The following is a 25,306-nucleotide window of genomic DNA, read 5'->3' on the forward strand; positions in this document are numbered from 1 at the left end:
GCCAGTTCTGTATCCAAATGGCTAGTTCTCCTTGTATTCTGTGAGATCTAACCTTGCTAATCAGTCTCCCATGGGGAACTTTATCGAACGCCTTACTGAAGTCCATAGAGATCACATTTACCGCTCTGCCCTCATCAATCCTCTTTGTTACTTCCTCAAAAAACTCAATCAAGTTTGTGAAACATGATTTCCCCCCTTAAAGCCATGTTGACTATCTCTAACCAGTCCTTGTCTTTCCAAATACATGTACATCCTGTCCCTCAGGATTCCACTGACATCAGGTTCACTTGTCTATAGTTCCCTGGCATGTCCTTACCACCCTTCTTAAACATTGGAGCCACGTTAGCCAACCTCCAGTCTTCCGGCACCTCACCTGTGACTATCGATGATACAAATATCTCAGCAAGAGGCCCAGCAATCACTTCTCTAGCTTCCCACAGAGCTCTAGGTTACACCTGATCAAGTCCTGGGGATTTATCCACCTTTACCCATTTCAAGACATCCAGCACTTCCTCCTCTGTAATCTGGACATTTTGCAAGATGTCACCATCTATTTCCCTACAGTCTATATCTTTTCCACAGTAAATACAGTATCTCCCCCATTTTCTGCGGCTCCACACAAAGGCCGCCTTGCTGATCTTTGATGGGTCCTTGATGATTTCCCTCTTAAGTATACTCCTACTTTCTTTATACTCTAAGAGTTCACTCATTCTATCGTGTATATAACTTACATATGCTTCCTTCTTTTTCTTAACCAAAACCTCTATTTCTTTCGTTATCAACCATTCCCTATACATACTAGCCTTCCCTTTCACCCTGACAGGAATATACTTTCTCTGGATTCTTCTTATCTCTTTTCTGAAGGCTTCCCATTTTTCAGCCATCCCTTTATCTGTGAACATCTGCCCCCAATCAGCTTTCGAAAGTTCTTGCCTAATACCGTCAAAATTGGCCTTTCTCCAATTTAGAACTTCAACTTTTAGATCTGGTCTATCCTTTTCCATCATTATTTTAAATCTAATAGAATTATGGTCACTGGCCCCAAAGTGCTCCCCCACTGACACCTCAGTCACCTGCCCTGCCTTATTTCCCAAGTTTTGCACCTTCTCTAGTAGGTATATCCACATACTGAAAATTGTCTTGTATACACTTAACAAATTCCTCTCCATCTAAACCCTTAACACTATGGCAGTCCCAGTCTATGTTTGGAAAGTTAAAATACCCTACCATAACCATCCTATTATTCTTACAGATAGCTGATATCTCCTTACAAGTTTGTTTCTCAATTTCTCTCTGACTATTAGGGGGTTTATAATACAATCCCAATAAGGTGATCATCCCTTTCTTATTTCTCAGTTCCACCCAAATAACTTCCCTGGATGTATTTCCAGGAATATCCTCCCTCAGCACAGCTGTAATGCTAACCCTTATCAAAAATGCCACCCCACCCCCCCCACCCTTGCCTCCCTTTCTATCCTTCCTGTAGTATTTGTGTCCTAGAACATTAAGCTGCCAGTCCTGCCCATCCCTGAGCCATGTTTCTGTAATTGCTGTGATATCGCAGTCCTTTGTTCCTAACCATGCCCTGAGTTGATCTGCCCTCCCAATTAGGCCCCTTGCATTGAAATAAATGCAATTTAATTTATTAGTCCTCCTTGTCCCTGCCTGCCCTGACTGTTTGACTCACTTCTGTGCTCAACTGTACCAGTCTCAGATTGATCTCTTTCCTCACTATCTCCATGGATCCCACCCCCCACCTTACTAGTTTAAATCCTCCCCAGCAGTTCCAGCAAATTTCCCTGCCAGTATATTAGTCCCCTTCCAATTTAGGTGCAATCCATCCTTCTTGTACAGGCCACTTCTACCCCAAAAGACATTCCAATGATCCAAAAATGTGAATCCTTCTCCCATACACTAACTCCTCAGCCATGCATTCATCTGCTCTATCCTCCTATTCCTGCCCTCACTAGCCCGTAGCACCGGGAGTAATCCAGATATTACTACTCTCGAGGACTTCCTTTTCAAATTTCTGCCTAACCCCCTGTAATCTCCCTTCAGAATCTCAACCTTTTCCCTTTCTATGTCGTTGGTTCCAATATTGTCAATGACCTCTTACTGGCCCCTCTCCCCATGAGAACATTCTGCACCCTCTCTGAGACAGCCTTGATCCTGGCACCAGGGAGGCAACACACCATTCTGCTTTATACAGATAGAAACATCTGTCTGTACCTCAGACTAGAGAACCCCCAACGCAATTGATCTCTTGGAACCCGACGTATCCCTCGTTGCATTAGAGCCAGTCTCAATACCAGAAACTTGGCTGTTCATGCTACATTTCTTTGAGAATCCATCACCCCCTACATTTTCCAACACAGCATACCTGTTTGAAATGGGTATATCCACAAAAGACTCTTACACCAGCTGCCTACCTCTCTTACCTTTCCTGGAGTTAACCCATCTATGTGACTGTATCTGAGACTTTCCCCCCTTCCTATAACTGCCATCCATCACATACTGTTGCTGTTGCAAATTCCTCATTGCTTTTAACTGTCTCTCCAACCGATCCATTCGATCTGATAAGATTCACAGCCAACAGCATTTATGGCAGATATAATCCGCAGTGTAACCCTTAAACTCTCTTTAAACTCCCACATCTGACAAGAAGTACATATCACTCTATTAAAGGCCATTTTCGCTCTTTCACAATCTACAGACCCAGAAATTAACACCGTCTTATTCCTCTACCAACACTGCCCCAGGTTAAATTAATAGTTACGTCTTATATTTTAAGTTTAATCAAGAAGGCTTGTATACCCTTGAGTTTAGAAGACTGAGAGGGGATCTGATTGAGACGTATAAGATTATGAAAGGATTGGACACTCTGGCAGCAAGAAACATGTTTCCGCTGATGGGTGAGTGCCGAACCGGAGGACACAGCTTAAAAATACGGGGTAGACCATTTAGGACAGAGATGAGGAGAAACTTCTTCACCCAGAGAGTGGTGGCTGTGTGGAATGCTCTGCCCCAGAGGGCAGTGGAGGCCCAGACTCTGGATTCATTTAAGAAAGAGTTGGATAGAGCTCTCAAAGATAGTGGAATCAAGGGTTATGGAGATAAGACAGGAACAGGATACTGATTAGGAATGATCAACCATGATCATGTTGAATGGCGGTGCAGGCTCGAAGGGCTGAATGGCCTACTCCTGCACCTATTGTCTAAGAGACATATCCCCAAAAACATATAACCAACATCTTTAATAATAGATTCTAACCTTTTCCCCATGACAAATGTTAAGCTAACTGGCCTGTAGGTTCCTACTTTCTGCCTCATTTTTTGAATGAAGGAGTTACATTGGCCACTTTCCCATATTAATTAACCTTCCCTGAACTGAATTTTAGACTATTGAAAAAAATGTATCAAATATTTCACTGGCGGCTACTTTTTAGAGTCCAGAATGAAATCCGTCAAGACCTGGAACTGTTCTGTTCTGATCGCAAAAGAGATCCTGAACTTCCAAGTGCTGCCACTTCAACACACCATCTTGTTCCTTGGGCAACATTTCTTTCTCAGGTTTGCTGCAGTGCTCCAGTGAAGCTCAGTGCAAGATGGAAGAACAGCACCTCACTTTCTGTTTGGGGACGCTGTAGCGTTCCAGATTCAAGATTTGGAGATGCCAGTGTTGGACTGGGGTGTACAAAGTTAAATTAAACCAACAGGTTTAATTGGAAGCAATAGCTTTCTGAGTGCCGCTCCTTCATCAGGTGGTTGTGGAGGCCACAATTGTAAGGCACAGAATTTATAGCAAAAATTTACAGTGTGATCTAACTGAAATTATACATTGAAAAATACCTTGATTGTCTGTTGAGTCTTTCATCTGTTCAAATACCATGATAGTTTCACTTCTTTGATGTGTAAATCACAAAACTTTTTTTAAAAATTTGTATTCTCAGGTTGCCTGTAACAATTGGTGTTAGCTAGACAATATGTTGAAGGTGTTAGCCCCCTGCGTTCTCTGTCTATGCCATGATGTTTAGATTGATTCTAATCTAAAAAGTGAGATAACAGAGTTTTACGTGAATTCATGCAATTTTTGAGCAAAGCACAATGTAACTCTGCAAGTACAAATTCACCCCACAAAATATATGTATATGTGTGTGTGTGTGTCTGGCTTGGGAGGTTGTGAGAGAGAGTGTATATGTATATGTATATGTGTATGTGAGTGAAGAGTGTCTTAAGTCTGTGAGGGGGTACGTGTGTGGGTGTGTTTGTGTATCTGGGGTGGGGGCTTGTGAGTGTCTGTGAGAGAGAGTATACGTGTGAGTGTAGCGTGGTCTAAGTCTCTGAGAGGATGCATGTGTGAGTGGGAGTATGTGAGTCTGTAAGGGTGTGAGAGTGTCTGTGTGTGTAGGTAGGATTGTCTGTGTATGTGTGTATAGTGCAATGGTGGTCACCTGTAGTGTGACATGAACCCAAAGTCCCGGTTGAGGCCCTCCCTATCGGTATGGAACTTAGCTATCAGCCTCTGCTCGGCCACTTTTCGCTGCTGCCTGTCCCGAAGTCCGCCTTGGAGGATGGTCACCCGAAGGTCCGAGGTCGAATGTCCTGGACTGCTGAAGTGTTCTCCAACTGGGATTGTTGATTGTTATGCGGTGTCCATTCATCCATTGCCGTAATCTTTGCTCAGTTTCCCCAATGTACTATGCCTCAGGGGATCCTTGCCTGAGATAGACAACGTTGGCTGAGTCACATGATTACCTGCTATGTACATGGTGGGTATGTCCCCACGTGTAATAGTGGTGTCCATGTCCACACTCTGACATGTCTTGCAGCGCCTACTGTGACAGGGTTGTATGGAGTTGTCCTGAAAGCTAGGCAGCTTGCTACGAACATATGATCTGTTTGAGGTTTGGCGGTTGTTTAAAGGCGAACATTGGAGGTGTGGGATAGGTCTTGGCGAGATGCTCATCCTCATTGATAATGTGTTGCAGGTCAAGAAGAACATGGTGTAGTTTTTCATCTCCTGATAAGTAGTGAACAATGAAGGGTACCCTGTCGGTTGCAGCATGTGTCTGTCTTCTGAGGAGGTCATTACACTTCCTTGCTGTAGCACGTCGGAACTGGCAGTCGATTAGTTGAGCATCATACTCCGTTCTTATGAGGGCATGCCCGTCAAGTTCCTCCTCATCTGAGCAGATCTGGTGTACACGTCAGGCTTGTCCATAGGGGATGGCTGTTTAATATGTTTTGGGTGGAAGCTGGAGAACTGTAGCATTGTGAGGTTGTGGTGGGTTTGCGGTAGAGTGTGGTGCTGAGGTGTCCATCCTTGATGGAGATGCATGTGTCCAAGAATGAGACAGATAGTCGAGAGTAGTCCATGGTGAGTTTGATGGTGGGATGAAACATGTTGATACCACTGTGTAGTTTTATCAGTGACTCCTTGGGTCCAGAGGAAGAAAATGTCATCAGTGTACCTGGTGTATAATGTTGGTTGGAGATCCTGTGTAGAAAAGAAGTCTTGTTCGAACCTGTGCATGAAGATGTTGGCATATTGGGGTGCAAATTTGGTCCCCATGGCTGTTCCATGTGACTGGTTGTCAAAGGTGAAGACGTTGTGATCGAGGATAAAGCGGATGAGTTGTAGGATGGTATTTGGAGATTGGCAGTTGTTGGTGTTGAGTACTGAGGCTGTTGCCACAATGCCATCATTGTGGGGGATGCTGGTGTAGAGTGCTGAAACATCCATTGTGACAAGGAATGTTCCCAGTTCGACTGGTCATTGGCTGCTGAGTTTCTGTAAGAAATCCGTAGTGTCGTGACTGAAGCTGGGGATCCCCTGTACAATAGGTTTCAAGATGCCTTCAACATAGCCAGAAAGATTCTTACACAGGGTCCCATTGCCTAATACGATGGGAACGTCCTGGTATGTTGGCTTTGTGTACCTTTGGAAGGCAGTAGAAGTCGCCTACATGAGAAGTACGTGGGATGAGGGTGCTTAGGGAACTCTGAAGTACTGGATCCAAAGTCCTGATTAATGTGTTTAATTCACAGGTGTGTCCTTTGGTTGGATCAGCTGGTAGTTGCCTGTGGTGTTCCTGGTTGTTCAGTTGTCGGTACACTTCCTTACAGTAATTTGTTCCATTCTGAATGACAATGGCTCCTCCTTTATCTGCTGGTTTGATGACAATGTTGTGATTGGTTTTGAGAGCCTGGATGGCATTGCGTTGTGAACAGGTGATGTTTTGCTCCACCTTGTGGATACGGCTGATGAACCTGGCATTTATATAAATTCAATAACGTTTGGGATTGAGCTTTCCCATGTCCTTATGTCAACCCCCATACACCAGGCCTTTTTATCACTCAACCCATTGTTAGCCACTAACAGTCCCATTAATAGCTATTCACCCTCCTAGCTAGATCGTTATCCACTCCTTTGTTTGTACAACCGATCTTCTCTCTCTTTGGGCTGTATCCTCACCTATTGTTTACTCCTCAACCCCTCCCCTTCATTCTACCTTCTAAAAGTAAACCAATATTTTCCTAGCTGCTGTCAGTTCATCGGAAGGGTCACTTGACCTGAAATGTTAACTCTGATTTCTCTCTATAGATGTTACACACCTGCTGAGCTTTTCCAGCAATTTCTATATTTGTGTGTTCTCTTGGTTTTTATTAATCTGGGAATTAACCTGTCAATTTGAATTTCCAAGAACTCACTCTGTACTTACATCCCTGGTAATTGCAAGTTTTTGAGTTCCTCCTTTCCTTTTGATTGCTGATTGACAGCTGTTACTTGTATCCTCTCCAGTGAAGACTAATGCAAAACATCTGTCAATTCATCTGCTATCTCTTTATCTTCCATAACTAATTCCCAGGCTCACTTTCTATAGGGCCAACACTTTTTTTCTTAAAGTCTTTTTTTTAGATATCTGAAGAAAAATTCCCTATATGTTTTTATATTTTCGTGACTCTCTGTGATTTATTAATTTTTCCCTCCTTATTAATCTTTTAGTAATGCTTTGCTTTTTTTTAGTATTCTATCTAATCTTCTAACCTGCCACCTATCTTTGCAGAACTATATGTCTTTTCTTTGAGTTTGTACTAAAACCACAGATGGCACATCCATCCCTTAGAATTTTTCTTATTTGTTGGAATGTATCTATTCTGTGCTCTCTAGAATATCCCCTTAAATGTTTGCCATTGCATTTGTGTTGACCCATCCCTTAACCAGAATTCCCAGTTCACGTTTGCTAGCTCTACTTTCACACCCTCGTGATTGCCCATGTTTAATTTCAAAATAAGTCTTGGACTCACACTCCTCTCCTTTAAGTGGGTATAAAATTTAATCGTATTATGGTTGTTGCCACACAGCCAAGAGGTACTACTTTCAACTTTCTCTCCTTCCACCATTGATGCACAAGACAGCATTGTGTACCATTTACAAGATGCACTACAGCAACTCACCAAGGCTCCTTCATCGGCACCTTCAAAAGTGTGACCTTTACCACCTAGAGCAACAAGTACAGAGCCACAACTTGCAAGATCCTCTCCAACCCAGAAACCACCCTGAGACAAAACTGCATTGCTATTTCTTCAACATCCTGGGCTGAACTCCCTTCCAAACTGCACTGTGGGTATATCAACCCCAATGGTCTGCAACAGTTCAAGAAGATAGCTCAGCATTACTTTCTCAAGGTCAATTACTGATGGGCAATAAATATAACCTGAAGCAGCAAGTCCACATCTTGGGTGTGAATTTTTAAAAATGCTTAACATTTCAGTCAAAGACTTTTCAAAAGAACTTAGTTATGACAATTGACTATTCCACACTGCTGGATGTGAAGACTCCAATAGCAATGACCTGTTTTCAGGAAAACTACCCAGAGGCAGAGACCTGAAGCTAAAACTCCAGACTTTCTTGTTGAGTCCTGCCGTCAAGGCCACAGGAATTGTGGAAGGAATGGAGAGATACATTCAGTAAAAAATTAAAGGATTGAAATGACCAGAGGAGCAAATCTTGAAGTTTGTAACCTCTAGCTGAACTCCTGCGATAACTTTATTTTTAGTAAGTACAGCTTCATACTTGTTTCTGGTTAATTTATTCTTCAGGCAGTTATTTCTTCATCATGAACAGCTGTTGAAATCACATGCCATGATGTTCACTTACAAGTCATCATATGTAGTGATATTAATTGCTGCACGTTATCAAGAATGTGATGTCAAGTTTATTACTTAAGAAAATGATAGATTGATGTAATTGTCTTGATTGGACAGCACCAGCACATTGTATCAGTAAGTGTGAGATAACATGTTCAGTGCTTTGATTCTGCTCAGCACCTTGTGTCAGCTAATGTCATGAGATGACACCAGAAAGATGGGCGATCCTTTCCCTGGAGGCTTCAGATGCTTTTTATATCCTATCAGGAATTCACCAGATGTAGTTCTGGGTTACTGGAGAGGTGATACCTCCAGCTGGCATGTATTACGCAAACATCATAATTTTCACATCAGACAAATAATGCTGAAATTCTGGGTGAAGAGACGCAAGAAAGGTCCTACCTTTGTAAAAGCATCCTCATGGTCATGGATTTGCCCCAAGGAGTAGGCTCTGTGTCTTAGTTACAATGAGACTATGAACTCATGTACAAACAAGACATCTTTGGATTTAAATATGCAAAAGGAAAATAGCATAAATCTCTCCTTTGCTATGCCTTTTCCAGCAAGTGCTATTTACCAGCAAAATGCTGTTATTTTAGGGTAATGTAGGCATAAAATGGCAGTTTAATCATAGTGGTCATTTACTTTTTTCTGGTATATAAGAACCAACTACAGGTTAACCACTCAATATCTTTTTAGGATGGCCCTGAACCCAGATGTAAATTTTCTAACTTAGCATTAGTAAGAAGACAACATTGCTTTAAATAAATTCTCATCTGAACATATTGTAGGTTCCTTTTAATAGGGAATATAGATTGAATACACACACTGCTGACCTGTATTGTTCAAGCCTGGGGTAGTGATATTGATTGAATGAGAATTCACGTTGACCCCAAGAGGTCAGCTGCACAACCCCATGTGTACCTGAACTTATTGAAAGCAATTTCTGCTGTTTGAACTCTGCCCTGTCACCTCTACATTTTAATCCAGTCAAAATTGAATAAAGTTAAACTCCCTTAATGCTACCCATGAGGATCTTTGGTTAAATGAGCTGGAATAATTGGAACCCAGATTTTAATGGGTGTGAGCTTACTGTTCAGCACAAATGATATTGTAGTTTTCACTGAATAAGTGCTGATGTCACATGCTTCCTTTGGAAAAGTTACATTAATACTCTTCTCAAACCTTTTTATTAAAAAACTTACTTGGCATAATATATAACAAATGCATTTTCTTTTACTATAAATCCAAAGCAGGCACAAAGTTGCCAGAGTAGAACCACTACCTACCCATTGGTGCCTCCTTGAGACCTTAGCCATTTGAGTCCTTTATTACTCGTTGTAATTGTTATTAATCAGCAATAGGCCATAGACCCAAGTCAGTGCTAGAATCACCAACCCTTAATGATCAGCATGGAGCTCCAGGAATTGAACATTGTTCTCCATGACACTGCAGTGTGCAACCCTGAAGGAATAGCTTCGAGACTCATTAATACATTTTTTAAAAATTATTTTCTTTGAACATTAATCTTGATCAGGTATAAAAATGTTGAAAATGAGAATACAGGTTTCTTGGGCAATGCATCTTTGATGTAGTGAGGCATTTGCATCACACGGATGCACATATTGACTGGAGCATGGAAGCAAATGCCGTGATGAAACCTCCAGGAAATATCTTTAATCACTGTTGACAATCTAAGTTGGTGCTCAGTGGATAGCACTGCTGCCTCACAGCACCAGGGTCCCAGGTTCAATTCCAGCCTTGGGCAAGAGTCTGTGTGGAGTTTACACATTCTCCCCGTGTCTGCGTGGGTTTCGTCCGGGTGCTCCGGTTTCCTCCCACAGTCCAAAGACGTGCAGGTCAGGTGAATTGGCCATGTTAAATTGCCCATAGTGTTAGGTGCATTAGTCAGAGGGAAATAGGTTTGGGTGGGTTACTCTTCGGAAGCTCAAGTGTGGACCTGTTGGGCCAAAGGGCCTGTTTCTACACTGTAGGTAATCTAATCTAACCTACACCCCAGCACTTAATCTCAGTTGGGGTCAGTATGACAGGATTTCTTGTGATGCTACAATTTAAGTGGTCTGCAGTGGTCTACTGATTAAGTCACTCGTATTCTACTACAGCATGCCCAGCTGTACCTGAAAATCAGAATCCTTCAGCTGGCTCTTACATTTTGAGGTAGACTCCCTGTTTCAGGTTGGCAGCTGCTCGCTCATTTACATAGATACTTGAAAATTTCATCAGATTTTTAAGGTGAGAGGAGAGAGATTTAGAAAAGACATGAGGGACAATTTTTTACGTAGAGGTGGTTCATGTGTGGAATGGACTTCCTGAGGAAGTGGTGAATGTGGGCACATTTACAACTTTTAAAAGACAGATAAGTACATGAATAGGAAAGCTTTGAACGGATATGGGCAAGAAGCAGGCAGTTGGGACTAGTTTATTTTAGGATTACGTTTGGCATGTCATACCACATTTGGAGTATTGTGCGCAGGTTTGGGCCCCAAATCTCAGGAAAGATATACTGGCCCTGGAGCATGTTCAGAGGAAGTTCACAAGAATGGTCCCAGGAATGAAAAGCATAACATATGAGGAATGCTTGAGGACTCTGGCTTTATACTCAATGGAGTTTAGAAGGATGTAGGGGGATCTCGTTGAAACATACAGAATAGTGAGTGGCCTGGACAGAGCACATGTTGGGAAGGTGTTTCCATTGGTGGGAGAGACTAGGACCTGAAGGCATAGACTTAGAGTGAAGGGAAGACCTTTTAGATTGGAAATAAGGAGAAACATCTTCAGCCAGAGGGTGGTGAAACTATAGAATACCTTGCCATAGAAAGCTGTGGAGGTCAGATCATTGAGTATATTTAAGACTGAGACAGATATGTTCTTGACTATCAAGGGGATTAAGGATTACGGGAAGAAAATGGGAGCATGGTGTTGAGAAACTTATCAACCATGATTGAATGGCGGAGCAGACTCGATAGACTGTATGACCTAATTTCTGTCCCTATGATCTTCTGGTTTTGGCCTACTGTTTGGATGGCAGAGTCTGTTTCCATACTGTATGATTCTATGACTCTCTGACTGTGTGCGCTTTGTGCATAGGTTGGTGGTCAGGATATTCCGCTCCAGTTTGAAATATTGGCTGCCTGTCTTTCAGCCAAGAAATGGGTGGCCACCAGCTTTTAAAATTGGCTACACTGCTTTATCAGTGGAAGGATGAGTTTATGATGGGCATTACAAAATTGGAGTAACATTTCAGACTGTGATGTAATAGCTTTTCCTCTCAACATCAAGGCATAGTGTACAATCTGTGATTTGTTTCAGGAAAGACCAGAGATATGTAACTCAACAGCTGACAATCTTTCAGCTGATCAGCTCATAGATTAGCTTTGGCTAGGACAGAAAAGAAGAGGCTGATAAGGAGAGTCCTTGGTTGTGTGGTAAGTTGTATTATGTCAGATGGAAAATATAGCCTTTCATGTGTTGCTTTCTAGACTTAGTTCCCTCATTCTTTTGACTAAAGCATCACCTAATTAAAAAATTATTCATGCTAGATTGTCATTTTTGTGTTCTGTTTGTTCATTATGAACCTGTTAAAGAGCTGCTTATTCCTTGGCAGTAATCGAGAGAGGATTACTACTTATCAGATCAATTTGAAGTGAGAAATTGTAATGGTAGTTGACACTTGGCTGTACTTTTTGTTTCCTTATTAATGTAATACATTACTTGCATGCACATAGATAAATACAGAAATATGCCGCTTAACTCCAGATTCGTTATGGTCTATCATAAAATCATACACTTAATAGGTGTTTTTCATATGTCTCTGGCAAGTCAAACATCACTTTAATGCCAGTTTTGTTGTTATCTTAGGTTTCATATTCTTGATGTTTTTAATCAGCTGTATCTGATGAGAATTGTGGTATAGATATTTACAAAACTTGAAGTAATTTGAAAGGATCTATGATATTATCTAATGTGACCATAAATATATAGAATTATAACAGCACTCAGAATAGTTAAGAATTATATACAATAGTGCAACAATAAGATAATTAGAATGCGAAACTATTTAAGTTTGAAAGCTCATCTTGTTACTGCAGTGGAATTCTAACATTTGCAGATGAGCAGTCCTAATAATTAGCTATTTGATGAATGAAATTCGGTGCAGAAAAAAGAGGTGCTGTGGAAAAATGTTGTGTTAATTTGTACACAAGTACAATAGATGCAATGTTTGAAGGGAATGCCATGCACTATAATAAAAACAGAAAAAGGACATCAATCATATTTGGAGATTAAATATTCATCTTCATAGCAAAAGAACAATAAATTAATTCTTCACTTTATCAAAGATAAACTTCAGTGGCGTGTGGAGTGAATGGGATGGTCACCAGTTGTCAAATATAACATTGATGGATGACTAGAGGTTGGATTTTATTTTACACTCTTCACTGGGTGTGTTTTTGATGGTGGGTGTCTATAAAAATGACTACCCCACCACCTTCCCACCCACCCATATACAGACATATCCTGTAAAATGATGGGTGGGCAAGTGCTGAAAGTGCTGAAACCTGCCTGCCATATTTAAATAAGCATTTAAAGCTCAGTTAAGCTTGGCACCAAGTTAATTCTCGGGATAATGCAAGACCAATGCCATAATGCATTAACATGGTCAAATGGGTGGAAATGAGGAGAAAATATTTTGAGGACAGGTTAGCAAAATACATGTAGTAAATGGGACACATCATTCAGGTGGTAGCCCTGTATGCAAAAGTTGTCTGCTGTCCAAAATTCCTTCCTCCTTAGGCTCTCAGCTCCCTCCTAGTGCCTCGGACTCCCCATCCCTGACAGGTCTCCAATCTTTCTGTTGCTTTTGCTTGCAGTCCCTGCAGTGTACACTATAGAGCTCTAGAACTATTGGGGCTACCAAATCATTAGATTGACCATCCACACTCAAGGGTAGAAATTGCTCCTAATGAGAGCTGGTTGTCACAGCGGCAATCCATGCATTAGCTGTCTGTAGTCTCTTCCAGCTCCAATCCAGGGGTTGGAATATAAAATTCATGTTAACTCTCCAGTGCAGCATTGAAGTGAGTGCTGCATTCCAAGAACTGCCATCTTTCAGAGGAGGTATTCTACCAAGGTGTCAGCGCTCTTATGTGGATGCGAAAAGCAGGGGAATGTCCTGATCAATCTTTATCTTTCATTCAATATGAAATGACTGGTGTGATTCCACTATTACAATAGTGAAACTATGCCATTGTCTTAAAATTTTGGATCATCTTAAAACTATATGATTGCAAGCCTTTCTTTTTGTTATTAACCTTCTTGAAAGGCCTCCCACACTGAAGCCAGTAATGCACCTAAACTCATTGCTTTCCGTGCCTGGTGTTTTGGTGAAATTTAACCCAATAGGTTATGTCAAGTTTTTTTTTTGAAAAGGAACAAATAACCGCTAGTAAATTTTTGAGATGAGAAAATACAGTTAATATTTTCTACTGCTATGTCAGGGTATTGTTCCAACATTCATTATAATGCTCAATCTGGCTTTCTTCATAGGTGACATTATCATTGGCATTTCTGACTGAGAATTCTGCATTTCTTTCATAACCACAAATGTGCCAACCTTTTTATAGTGGCTACTCAACATTACATTAATCACTGTTGGTGAGAGGTTATTCTCCATTTCTGAATGTGCTGTAAGAAGTGTTATACTAAGGTTTTGAATTATTTTCTAAAATCAGCAACTTGTATTAGGTTTGTAAATTGTAGCAATCTGTGTCTGAAAGGTAATTCTTTTCATACTCTGATTGTTTCAACTAAAAGCCTGAAAAATAATGTGCAATACTATTGGCCCATCACTGGGTTCAGTCTACTGGACCTTTGTTTATTTAAGATATATTTTACCTCAAATGCTGACATGAGACAGGTGCCCTTACTGTGTGATGTGAACCTACTTGTCGCCCAGTGCCCAGGGAACATTGTATATTCATGAATGTTGATTTGCTCCATGGGCTGACAGTTTTTAGTTGCATCCTTAAGAAAGAAGTGAATGCACCAGCTTTTTCCTTGTATTGAAACGCTGAAGGTGAATTCTTATAAACATGCCAAGATGTTCAATTTGTTTGGCATACAAAGCAAAGCAATTTTATGACTTTCTGTCCTTTTTTAAGGTATCACCATTTTAATATTTTAAATACACTCACTGGTTATAAGTTTCCAGTATGCCCACTGGCTTCAATATTTGAGTAAATTATGAATGCATTGGCATATTCAACAAATACTAAAACATTTTTAGATTACTTTCATGATTATATGTATCCTATGACTCTAGAATCCATCATATCACAAATATCAGAAAATATTTTAGGTTTTCTGCCAAAATAATAGATCAACCAGGAAGATAACTAAATAGCAACTATATAATTCATAAAATTTTCAGTAAATTTTAGACGATGTTAATCTACTTAGATGTAGAAAGTGATATGTAGAGAAAAAGCAAACAAAAGGCTAAAATGCTTCTTTGTCATAGATTTCAAGATATGGTTGTACAATTTCTGGCATGAGTGAGATTCAGATAGCTTCCTGACTAATTAGATATACTACTGTTCTAGTGTCAGTGTGCATTGGAAATCTTTTCACATTAAAACGAAAGCACAGTATGGTGGCATTGTGATTTGACAAGTTTTAATGATTTATTATTATAAAGCTTGTAGTTCTGCGAATACAGGCCCTTGTTTTCTGCTGTAAAATTGCAAACTTCCTTTGACTATTCAGGTTGCAGAAGCAGAGTCCACTGTTAGTTCCTCTGAGGTGGCCTACCTCTGGTTTCAGCATCCAGCATCTTCTGGATGAGAAGGTCTCCAACATTGATCAATTTTGAGTAAAAATAAAACTCACCATCTTGGATATCAATAAGTTACAATTTGTAGATGATAGTGGTGTGATACCTCATTTGCACAGGACATATAAAGGACACTCTACCTTTTCAGAACCTTGTAGATGATGATCAGCCTGTTTTTAAACAAAATGAAGGTTCTGTACCAACCCTCCCTAGGCCAATTGGTCATTCATGTCACAACCTACATAAATAGGATTGATCTGGAGAATGTACAATGAAACCTGGAGCATCTATCAATATCATGCCAAGATTCTTGACAACCCCCACCAGCAGTCCCAACGTCGAATTTTGGGGATCAAATGGAAAAATTGCAAGACCAATATGAGGGTCCTCCATGAAACTGCCAGTATCAAACCGTGCTCCTGAAGAACCAACTCAAAAGAACTGACCATTGAGCCAGACATCCAAATAAACCACTTCCCTAAGTATGTTATCTTTTCTCAGCTCTCCACTGGCAAACATTCAATGGGCAGACAAAAGAAAAGATATAAAAATGCTGTCAAGGTCACTGAAATATGGAGGCATTGATGCCACTGACTAGGAGGAGAAAGCTGCTAACCACTGAGCATGACACCTCCTTATCTATCAAGGCACTTTAAGACACAGTGACTTGACTGTGAGATAGTTATGGCACAGGGAAGGCAACCCAGGGCTGCAAATTCCATTTTCCCATGCACAATGTGCCACTACTGTGGAAAAATGTCTGAATCCAAAATTAGGTTCCTTTGTCATCTGAAGACTCATCTTGCTCAACAGAAGACATCCTGGATCCGAGGGACAACTCATGAAGCAATAGTAAGATGACCAATTACATTTTATCAAACAATATTTGTGTGGTATGCAGCTACAATGACAGCTCTTCAGTCAGCTTCACCATATACAAAAAAAATCGTACTCATGAAATTTGTCCCATTTCTCATTTGCATTAATGTTTTCCCCTCCCACACAAAATCAGCAATTTTGGTTCTGGATACATCTGGCAATAAACCAATGCCATATCCAAACTTACCACCATTCCGAGGACTAGCCAACTCTGGGCTCAACGAAGAAAAATTGAGTGTTGCACAGAGTCAGCCATTGTCAATGACAGCTCTTTCTCTGCATCCCGTTTGATCCATGCACTCTATACTTCGTGATGGTTCATTGAGTTCCCAAAGGACACTGGTCCTAAGAAGCAGCTTAAAATGAGAATTAAGAAAGGACGATCACCTTATTGGGATTGTATTATAGATCCCCCAATAGTCAGAGGGAAATTGAGAAACAAACTTGTAAGGAGATCTCAGTTATCTGTAAGAATAATAGGGTAGTTATGGTAGGGGATTTTAACTTTCCAAACATCGACTGGGACTGCCATAGTGTTAAAGGTTTAGATGGAGAGGAATTTCTTAAGTGTGTACAAGACAATTTTCTGATTCAGTATGTGGATGTACCTACTAGAGAAGGTGCAAAACTTACCTACTCTTGGGAAATAAAGCAGGGCAGGTGACTGAGGTGTCAGTGGGGGAGCACTTTGGGGCTAGCGACCATAATTCTATTTGTTTTAAAATAGTGATGGAAAAGGATAGACCAGATCTAAAAGTTGAAGTTCAAAACTGGAGAAAAGCCAATTTTGACGGTATTAGGCAAGAACTTTCGAAAGCTGATTGGAGGCAGATGTTCACAGATAAAGGGACGGCTGGAAAATGGGAAGCCTTCAGAAATGAGATAACAAGAATCCAGAGGAAGTATATTCCTGTCAGGGTGAAAGGGAAGGCTGGTAGGTATAGGGAATGCTGGATGACTAAAGAAATTGAGGGTTTGATTAAGAAAAAGAAGGAAGCATATGTCAGGTATGGACAGGATAGATCGAGTGAATTCTTAGAAGAGTATAAAGAAAGTAGGAATATACTTAAGAGAGAAATCAGGAGGACAAAACTGGGACATGAGATAGCATTGGCAAATACAATTAAGGAGAATCCAAAGGATTTTACGAATATATTAAGGATAAAAGGGTAACTAGGGAGAGAATAGACCCCCTCAAAGATCAGCAAGGTGGCCTTTGTGTGGAGCCGCAGAAAATGGGGGAGATACTAAATGAATATTTTGCATCAGTATTTACTGTGGAAAAGGATATGGAAAATATAGACTGTAGGGAAATAGATGGTGACATCTTGCAAAATGTCCAGATTACAGAGGATGAAGTGCTGGATGCCTTGAAAGGGTTAAATGTGGATAAATCCCCAGGACCTGATCAGGTGTACCCGAGAACTCTGTGGGAAGCTAGAGAAGTGATTGCTGGACCTCTTGCTGAGATATTTGTATCATCGATAGTCACAGGTGAGGTGCCGGAAGACTGGAGGTTGGCAAACGTGGTGCCACTGTTTAAGAAGGGCGGTAAAGACAAGCCAGGGAACTATAGATTGGTGTGCTTGACCTCAGTGGTGGGCAAGTTGTTGGAGGGAATCCTGAGGGACAGGATGTACATGTATTTGGAAAGGCAAGGACTGATTAGGGATAGCCAGCATGGCTTTGTGCGTAGGAAATCATGTCTCACAAACTTGATTGAGTTTTTTGAAGATGTAGCAAAGAAGATTGATGAGGGCAGAGCAGTAGATGTGATCCATATGGACTTCAGTAAGGCATTCGACAAGGTTCCCCATGGGAGACTGATTAGCAAGGTTAGATCTCATGGAATACAGGGAGAACCAGCCATTTGGATATAGAACTGGCTCAAAGGTAGAAGAACTGGCTCAAAGGTGGTGGTGGGAGGGTTGTTTTTCAGACTGGAGGCCTGTGACCAGTGGAGTGCCTCAAGGATCGGTGCTGGGCCCTCTACTTTTTGTCATTTACATAAATGATTTGGATGCGAGCATAAGAGGTACCGTTAGTAAGTTTGCAGATGACACCAAAATTGGAGGTGTAGTGGACAGTGAAGAGGGTTACTTCAGATTACAACAGGATCTGGACCAGATGGGCCAATGGGCTGAGAAGTGGCAGATGGAGTTTAATTCAGATATATGCGAGGTGCTGCATTTTGGGAAAGCAAATCTTAGCAGGACTTTTACACTTAATGGTAAGGTCCTAGGGAGTGTTGCTGAACAAAGAGACCTTGGAGTGCATGTTCATAGCTCCTTGAAAGTGGAGTCGCAGGTAGATAGTGAAGAAGGCGTTTGGTATGCTTTCCTTTATTGGTCAGAGTATTGAGTACAGGATTTGGGAGGTCATGTAGTGGCTGTACAGGACATTGGTTAGGCCACTGTTGGAATATTGCATGTAATTCTGGTCTCCTTCCTATCGGAAAGATGTTGTGAAACTTGAAAGGGTTCAGAAAAGATTTACAAGGATGTTGCCCAGGGTTGGAGGATCTGAGCTACAGGGAGAGGCTGAACAGGCTGGGGCTGTTTTCCCTGGAGTGTCAGAGGCTGAGGGGAGACCTTATAGAGTTTTACAAAATTATGAGGGGCATAGATAGGATAAATAGACAAAGTCTTTTCCCTGGGGTTGGGGAGTCCAGAACTAGAGGGCATAGGTTTAAGGTGAGAGGGGAAAGATATAAAAGAAACCTAAGGGGCAACTTTTTCACACAGAGGGTGGTACGTGTATGGAATGAGCTGCCAGAGGATGTGTTAGAGGCTGGTACAATTGCAACATTTAAGAGGCATTTGGATGGGTATATGAATAGGAAGGGTTTGGAGGGATATGGGCCAGGTGCTGGCAGGTGGGACTAGATTGGGTTGGGATATCTGGTCGGCATGGAGGGGTTGGACCGAAGGGTCTGTTTCTATGCTGTACATCTCTATGACTCTAAGATGCTTTAGTAAATTAATGGCAATATGGTATATAAATACAAGTTATTGTTGATATTCTCTGGGTGTAGTGAAACTTTGCAGACTGCCAATTATCTTGCAATAAACCTTCTTAACTATGAGCTATCAAAGGCTGAGTTTTTGAATTGTTAAGATCCACATGTTTTAAACAATTATTTAAATTATGATTAATTTATCATTTAAATTAAGTAATGTTTTAGATCAGTACATTTATTTAATAATTTGACATACAGGCACAAATATCTTCCTAATTGTTGTTGCTGTTGTACTTTCTCTCTCCTTGGAGCCATTTCATTCATATACAGGTACATAATTCTTTGAAGTCTGTGTCACATGTAAACAGGATGGTAAAGAAGGCATTTTGCATGCTTGCCTTCACTGCTCAGATCTTTAAGTACAGGAGTTATTAAGGTGTAGGTGTATACTATACCTTTAAGAGAGAGTAGAAGCTGGCATGGACCTCGAGAGGCACAGAGTGTGCTGAAAAATGTAAAAATGTAACATTTGGCTGAAACAAATAGCTGGAGCTGCATTGACATGGTACAAAACAAATTCATATTTGGCCAACCAGTTTAAATTATGCCCCAGATACTGAAATCCAATCGAATTTGAATTTTACTGTTTTGGATGACATCAAACCAATGAAATGATCAGATGTTTCGGACATTTTGAACAGTTGGCGGGAGAACTGCAAAGAGCAGCTAAGCACCAGACTGCTATCTCCTGGCAGTCTGGTGCTTGGCTGTTCTTTGCTGTTCTCCTGCCAACTGTTCAAAATGTCCAAAACATCTGATCATTTCATTGGTTTGATGTCATCCAAAACAGTAAAATTCAAATTCGATTGGATTTTAGTATCTGGGACATAAAAGAATATCTGGACCTAAAAGAATCATAACTCTTGGATGCAATTTTCAGTAAACCATTTTATTTTCACTCATTAAGGGCTATTGACTTTAAAGAATTGACAAAATTTCTTATATATACTGTTTAACAATGATGAAATATGTGAAGTTTAACCTTTCATTAGCAGGATTGTTTTAATTCTCAAAAACTCACAATTTATATGTGGGCTGTTTTCTTGCTCATGAGCCTATGTATGTGAGTATTCAGCCTGCATTTAATCTATAACTCTGTAGTAGACTTAATTTATGCTATTGATTTATTGCAGACTATTTTTTTCTGACCTTTGAAAAGAGTACTGAAACGTTATATCCAGGTTACTTGTTAGCACATTGACATCAACACCTTTCAACTGTCAAACTGGAATTGAAACTAACCCAGAATGATGTGCTAACTGTCTCCTATCACGGCCAGTTTTAAAAACATCGGGTGAGATAAGCATGGCATGATCAGTCACGATTTAATTTGGAGTGAACATGATCTAATGAATTGGCATTTTCAGAGATGGCCATTAATGAGAAATGGGAAAATGTCATACTGGTTAGTATTGAGGCATATTGTGAGATACCTGAATATATTCTGTTCCATACAACTAACATTCTCACCATCTTATTATAAATTCAGGATACGTTTCTGAGGATGTTAAGTTGTATTGCAGATTGAAAGCAATATCATAATTGTATTAGCACATTGCAATATTGCAGGCTGTAAATGTGAAAAATATTTACAATCTGTTAAATCAGAAGAGATTTTACACTGTAAGCTAAGAACCAGTCTTATTCTCCTTCATTTACATCCATATCTTCAGGCAACGGGTAATGATATCTCAGAATAAACCATTCATCTGCCATTGGTCTAGCAGAAAAGAGTATTGCTGAGTTTTGTGCAATGATGCAAAACACTTCCAGATTTTAAATTACAAGATTTATGCTATATTGTGTTGTTTAAAACTTTGCATATAATGCACTTTTTAATCCCTGGAATTCCAATAATAAAGACCTTTATCCTAATAAGAGAAAGAGGTTGTGTGCAAGTGGGAGTATTAATTGGGCAAGAACTCCAAGTATATGAGGGATGTGGCTCCAATCTGCTGACCTTTGTATTTTCTTGTCCAGACAAGATGTGTAAAGCTTAAAGTAAATAGCAAATTAAAATACTATGGCGCATGGAGCAACCCAGAAACAGAACCCTAGGTTTCCTGCACTGTTCGTTGGATCTCATCCACAACTCTCCAATTCCCAGGACAGCAGGAAAGCTGCAACAGGCAAGGACAATCTGTCGGAGAAGACAAATGTCTCTGTGGCATTCCATGTGGCTCTGAAGGAGCAGGAATACTTCCTTTTGGTCCCAAAACTGCTCCATCATCAGAATTACCCCAAACTCAGGAATTAGACTTCATGTAGAAACAATTTACTACAGATGTTGGAATCTGTACTGAAAATAAAAGATGCTGGAGATCACAGTGGGTCAGGCAGTATCTATGGAGAAAAGAGCAAGCTATAGTTTCAAGTCTAAATAACTCTTCAGAACTGACGTGGAGCTCTGATGAAGTGTCATTTAGACTTGAAATGTTAGCTTGCTGTATCTTCTGCTGCCTGACCTGCTGTGATTTCCGGCATTTTTTGTTTTCAGTCAGATATCCCCACAGGTAGGTGACAAACCACCCAAAATCAGCCCTCTACCCCAGGGTTACGAATTTAACCCTGCTTCTGGATTGTAATTCAATTGATGAAGATGGGAGCCAAACTTTACTCAGTTGTATTTATTTACAAAGTGAAACTTGGCCAGCATATACCTCCTAACTCTCACACAGTTTCAGTCAGTGTTTATGTAAATGTTGTAAAGGCAGTGCTTTTCTGTCTTTCTGTATTTTTAATTGTGTGCTGAAATAGGAAAAGAGCTATTTTAAAACCAAGAAATGCTGAATGATCACTACACTTTTAAAAGCCAGCAACCTGACCCTCCTGTAAGCACCATTTATATAGCTACTTGTTCAAGCAGTAATTGGTGTACTTTGCAGATGTGTTAGATCCAAGGGATGTGTACAAATGGAGATTCAGTTGGCAACAAGTATCTGATTGGTCTGTGGAATAATGACTGGTGATCAGTGACAAAGGCCCTCTACCCTGCCAAAACTATGATTGGTTCTCAGGTAGCTGAACAGCTTGAGGCTGTGAATGAAAGATTGAAAAGCCAACTGATCTCCACCAGCTCAGGAGCTATCTCCTTTCTCCACATGTTACATTGATCTGTCATTTGGATTTGACTTCATTGTTTTAATGCAGAAACAAAATCTGAAGCTGGATTTCTAAAAATAATATATGCTTTTGAACCTCATTAGAATAGTCAAGCACACAGACTACTTAACCATGGGTAGGATGCTGCCATTAATTTTCTATGTGAATGGAGAGACACAAGTTAGATCTATCAAACTTACACTTAGTCAGATTCAATGTAGAACATATGACAATTGTCAAAGATTTTACTAAAGCTAATAACCTAAGGGAGCAGTACAGTGTGATGCTGCTTAATTTAGTTGGAGTACTATTGACAACACTACAAGGAACATAAAGTTCCAAAGTTTCCAGATTATCTTTATAAATGCTTATTCCCCCATGTACCTAACAAAAACACTATCTAACATACATTCTGCACAATAAGATTTACTTTAAGTTTGAATGTGTTTTTTTAAATACACTAATGATGTCCCTAAGATATATAGGTAATATTTGTGAGAAGATGAGATATTGGAGTGAATTTTTAATCCGATTTGCTTCGGAATAAATCAGCAGACTTAGGTTGGGAAGATGGGTGAGAGACTTTTACATTGAATCACATGCACACTTTTAGGAACAGAAAGCACTGACATGAAAGGTGCCTGCCTGAAAAAGAAGGAACTCCATTTGAACCTTACAATCAGCCCCAACTATCGTGCTGCACCCAATTTCCTGAGCACCCACAGAACCTGCAGTTAGCATTAAGGTATGATAAATGTGTGAAAATCAATTTAAAGGACTCAAGAAAATTAATATTCTTAACATGTTTCTTAATCAGTTTTCTCAATGCCCTCTTGATTGGCTTTCTACCTTTCTAATTGTATTCTTGGGATATGGGCTGGCAAGGTTGCTATTTAGTGGTGGAACTTCTTTTTGAATCACTGCAGTCGTTGAGGTGTAGTTGCCACCACAGTTAGGTAGGCATTCTGAGATTTTGATACATTGACCATGTTGTCCAAGAGCAAATGTGACTTGAAGATGGTGAAGGTATTTCCATGCACCCCTTGACTTTCAAGATGGTAGAGGTCACAGGTTTGAGAAACTATGTCAAATCAACCTTTGTTATTACTGTTCTTCCTCTATGTAGTTTTCACTGCAGTCACAGTGCAGTGTTGGTGGAAGGAATGAATGCTAAAGCTGATGGATGGGAGACTGCAAGTGAATTATTGTCCTGGATGGTGTCAGGCTTCCTGAATCTTGATGCAGATGTATTTAACCACTAAACCCCTGGTATGCCTTACAGATTTTGATAAATTTTGTTTTGTCAGCATCATGTTTTCTGGCAGGAATACCCTTTATTTGAGCTTTATAGAGGAAGAAGAAAATAATCATTTGAAAGGATATCAAGCCAAACACAGTGCTGAAAAGTCACTTTGTGTCAACTTTTGGTACCCTCATATCCACATCTAGAGTCAGAAATCTTGCTTTGGCAGAGGACTACTGCAAGAGGAGACTTATATTCTGAAAATAAACTCATTAGAAGACCAGATGGCATCACTAAGATACATATACGCTGGATCAATACTAATGCTGGATCTCTCCTCAGAATATTCCAGCCACAATTTATCTAATGCCTGTGTGTAATGTATTGCTTGAAGGAATACTAATGAGGGCTCAGCATGATGAAGAAGATGAGGGAAGTTGAGCATAGTGGTGGTGAAATGGAGGATGCGAAAAGCAAGTTAAATCCTCAAGTGTTTTGATCAGACTTGTGGACAGTTTTTGTGGCAAGATATTTTTGTCCTCTTTAAGTATTCTTGCTGTCTGGTCCTCCACCATCGAAGTTGATTCTTGAAGCTAATTTTATTCTGCAGACTTTGTGCTTAGATGCTTTGCAATTATGTAAGAAGCGAACCTGAAGTACTTGTTCCACTTGGAGGAATAATAAACTCAAGTACATATGTTACAGGCAGCAAAACACTTCACTTGAAGGATTTCAAATATGTCCCAGTGAGATTAATCCTTTTCATATTCTCATATACATAACATGTATTAGTAATGTTTGAAAGTTTGGTGAGACTTTCCCTGTCAGGTTGAAAATGGTTCCAATTATAGATGGTAATTGACCCTAATAAAACAGATAGAAGCATCACCACGTTTATTTTGCTGCTTTTTAGAATGTACAAACCCTTCAACTCACACTTGAGTATATTAAGCATTAGTTGGTGCTCACAGCATGAAGAGAGCAGGTAGACTTTTTCTTGTGCTGCTCGTGACGTGTCAGCAGTGTTGCTCTCTGGAGCAAAATGAATTTTAAATAACAATGTGCCATACTTGAAGATTTACATGTTTTTATCAAGAATATAGATCACAAATGTTATTATCTGCTGTGTTAATTATTCTATACATATTTTAAGAAAATTGAATTTAAGAACACCTCATTTACATAAATATAAAAGTATGCTTCATTTATATATTTCTGAAGTAAATAATACTGTAATATTGCTGTTGCTTTGCTTTGTATCTAGAATTTAGAACCAATTATCTAATTTGATTTTGTCTTCTTCTCCCTTTGTTAGATACATTGTCAGTGCCTCGATGGTCCCCACAGATTCCTCGTAGAGATCTGGGGAATTCAATTAAACACAGGTAAGGTATATAACTTGTCAAGTCTTAACAAACCTTACCCACAAAAATATCAGCTATAGTTGCACTGGCAAAACAGTAATGCTAAGCATTAGCTTTAAATCATTCCTTAGTTTCTTACAGTGCATTTTCCTTGAACTGTTAAACCTCAAGAAATCATTGGCACCAAAATTAGCTGTACCAGAGTGATGTTACTCCACTGTTCCTACCAACTTGCAGGACTTCCTCAAAAAAGTAAATTAAATCTCATGAGTCTTGAGTAGTTACATTATGAAGGCCAAACTCATTAAATGATGTTTGACTTAAAAATACCTTCCTCCCTCTTCAGTTTTGTCTAGCTTCGTTCCCATTTTGATCTCACTCATCTCTCCATTTCATTTAAACCTCTGTTATTTCTGTCTCAAGATCATTCTGAACTTTTGAACTTTCTGGGCTGAATCTTATATTTTCTTGGATAACTCTGAATTGCATTGAAGTTTTTGGAGGATTTATTACAATGAGGCTCAGTGGGTTCTCTCACCATATGTTACCAAACTTACCTCATTAATTACCTACCATGCCGCTACGGTGTCTCTCACGTCTGATTTCCGACCCTATCTGGAACAACTCACCATTCAGCAGATTTCCATCTGGCCAATGACTGGCATTCCTTGATCCCTGGCATCTTTATGCACCCTTTG

At 40.0% G+C, this 25,306-nt stretch overlaps 1 protein-coding gene across 1 annotated transcript in view; it reads left to right on the forward strand.

The window, feature by feature from the left end:
* Positions 1-25,306, forward strand: part of ksr2 (kinase suppressor of ras 2) — a 396,641-nt gene that overhangs the window by 197,384 nt on the left and 173,951 nt on the right. Inside the window, exon 6 of the mRNA XM_088000110.1 lies at positions 24,560-24,629. Coding sequence (XP_087856236.1) covers positions 24,560-24,629 — 70 coding nt within the window. The remainder of the gene's footprint in view (positions 1-24,559; positions 24,630-25,306) is intronic.

The sequence above is a fragment of the Chiloscyllium plagiosum genome, unplaced genomic scaffold (assembly GCF_037043375.1).
Source record: "Chiloscyllium plagiosum isolate Xiang-an unplaced genomic scaffold, Cpla_swu_hap1 HiC_scaffold_24, whole genome shotgun sequence".
Taxonomy (NCBI): Eukaryota; Metazoa; Chordata; class Chondrichthyes; order Orectolobiformes; family Hemiscylliidae; genus Chiloscyllium; species Chiloscyllium plagiosum.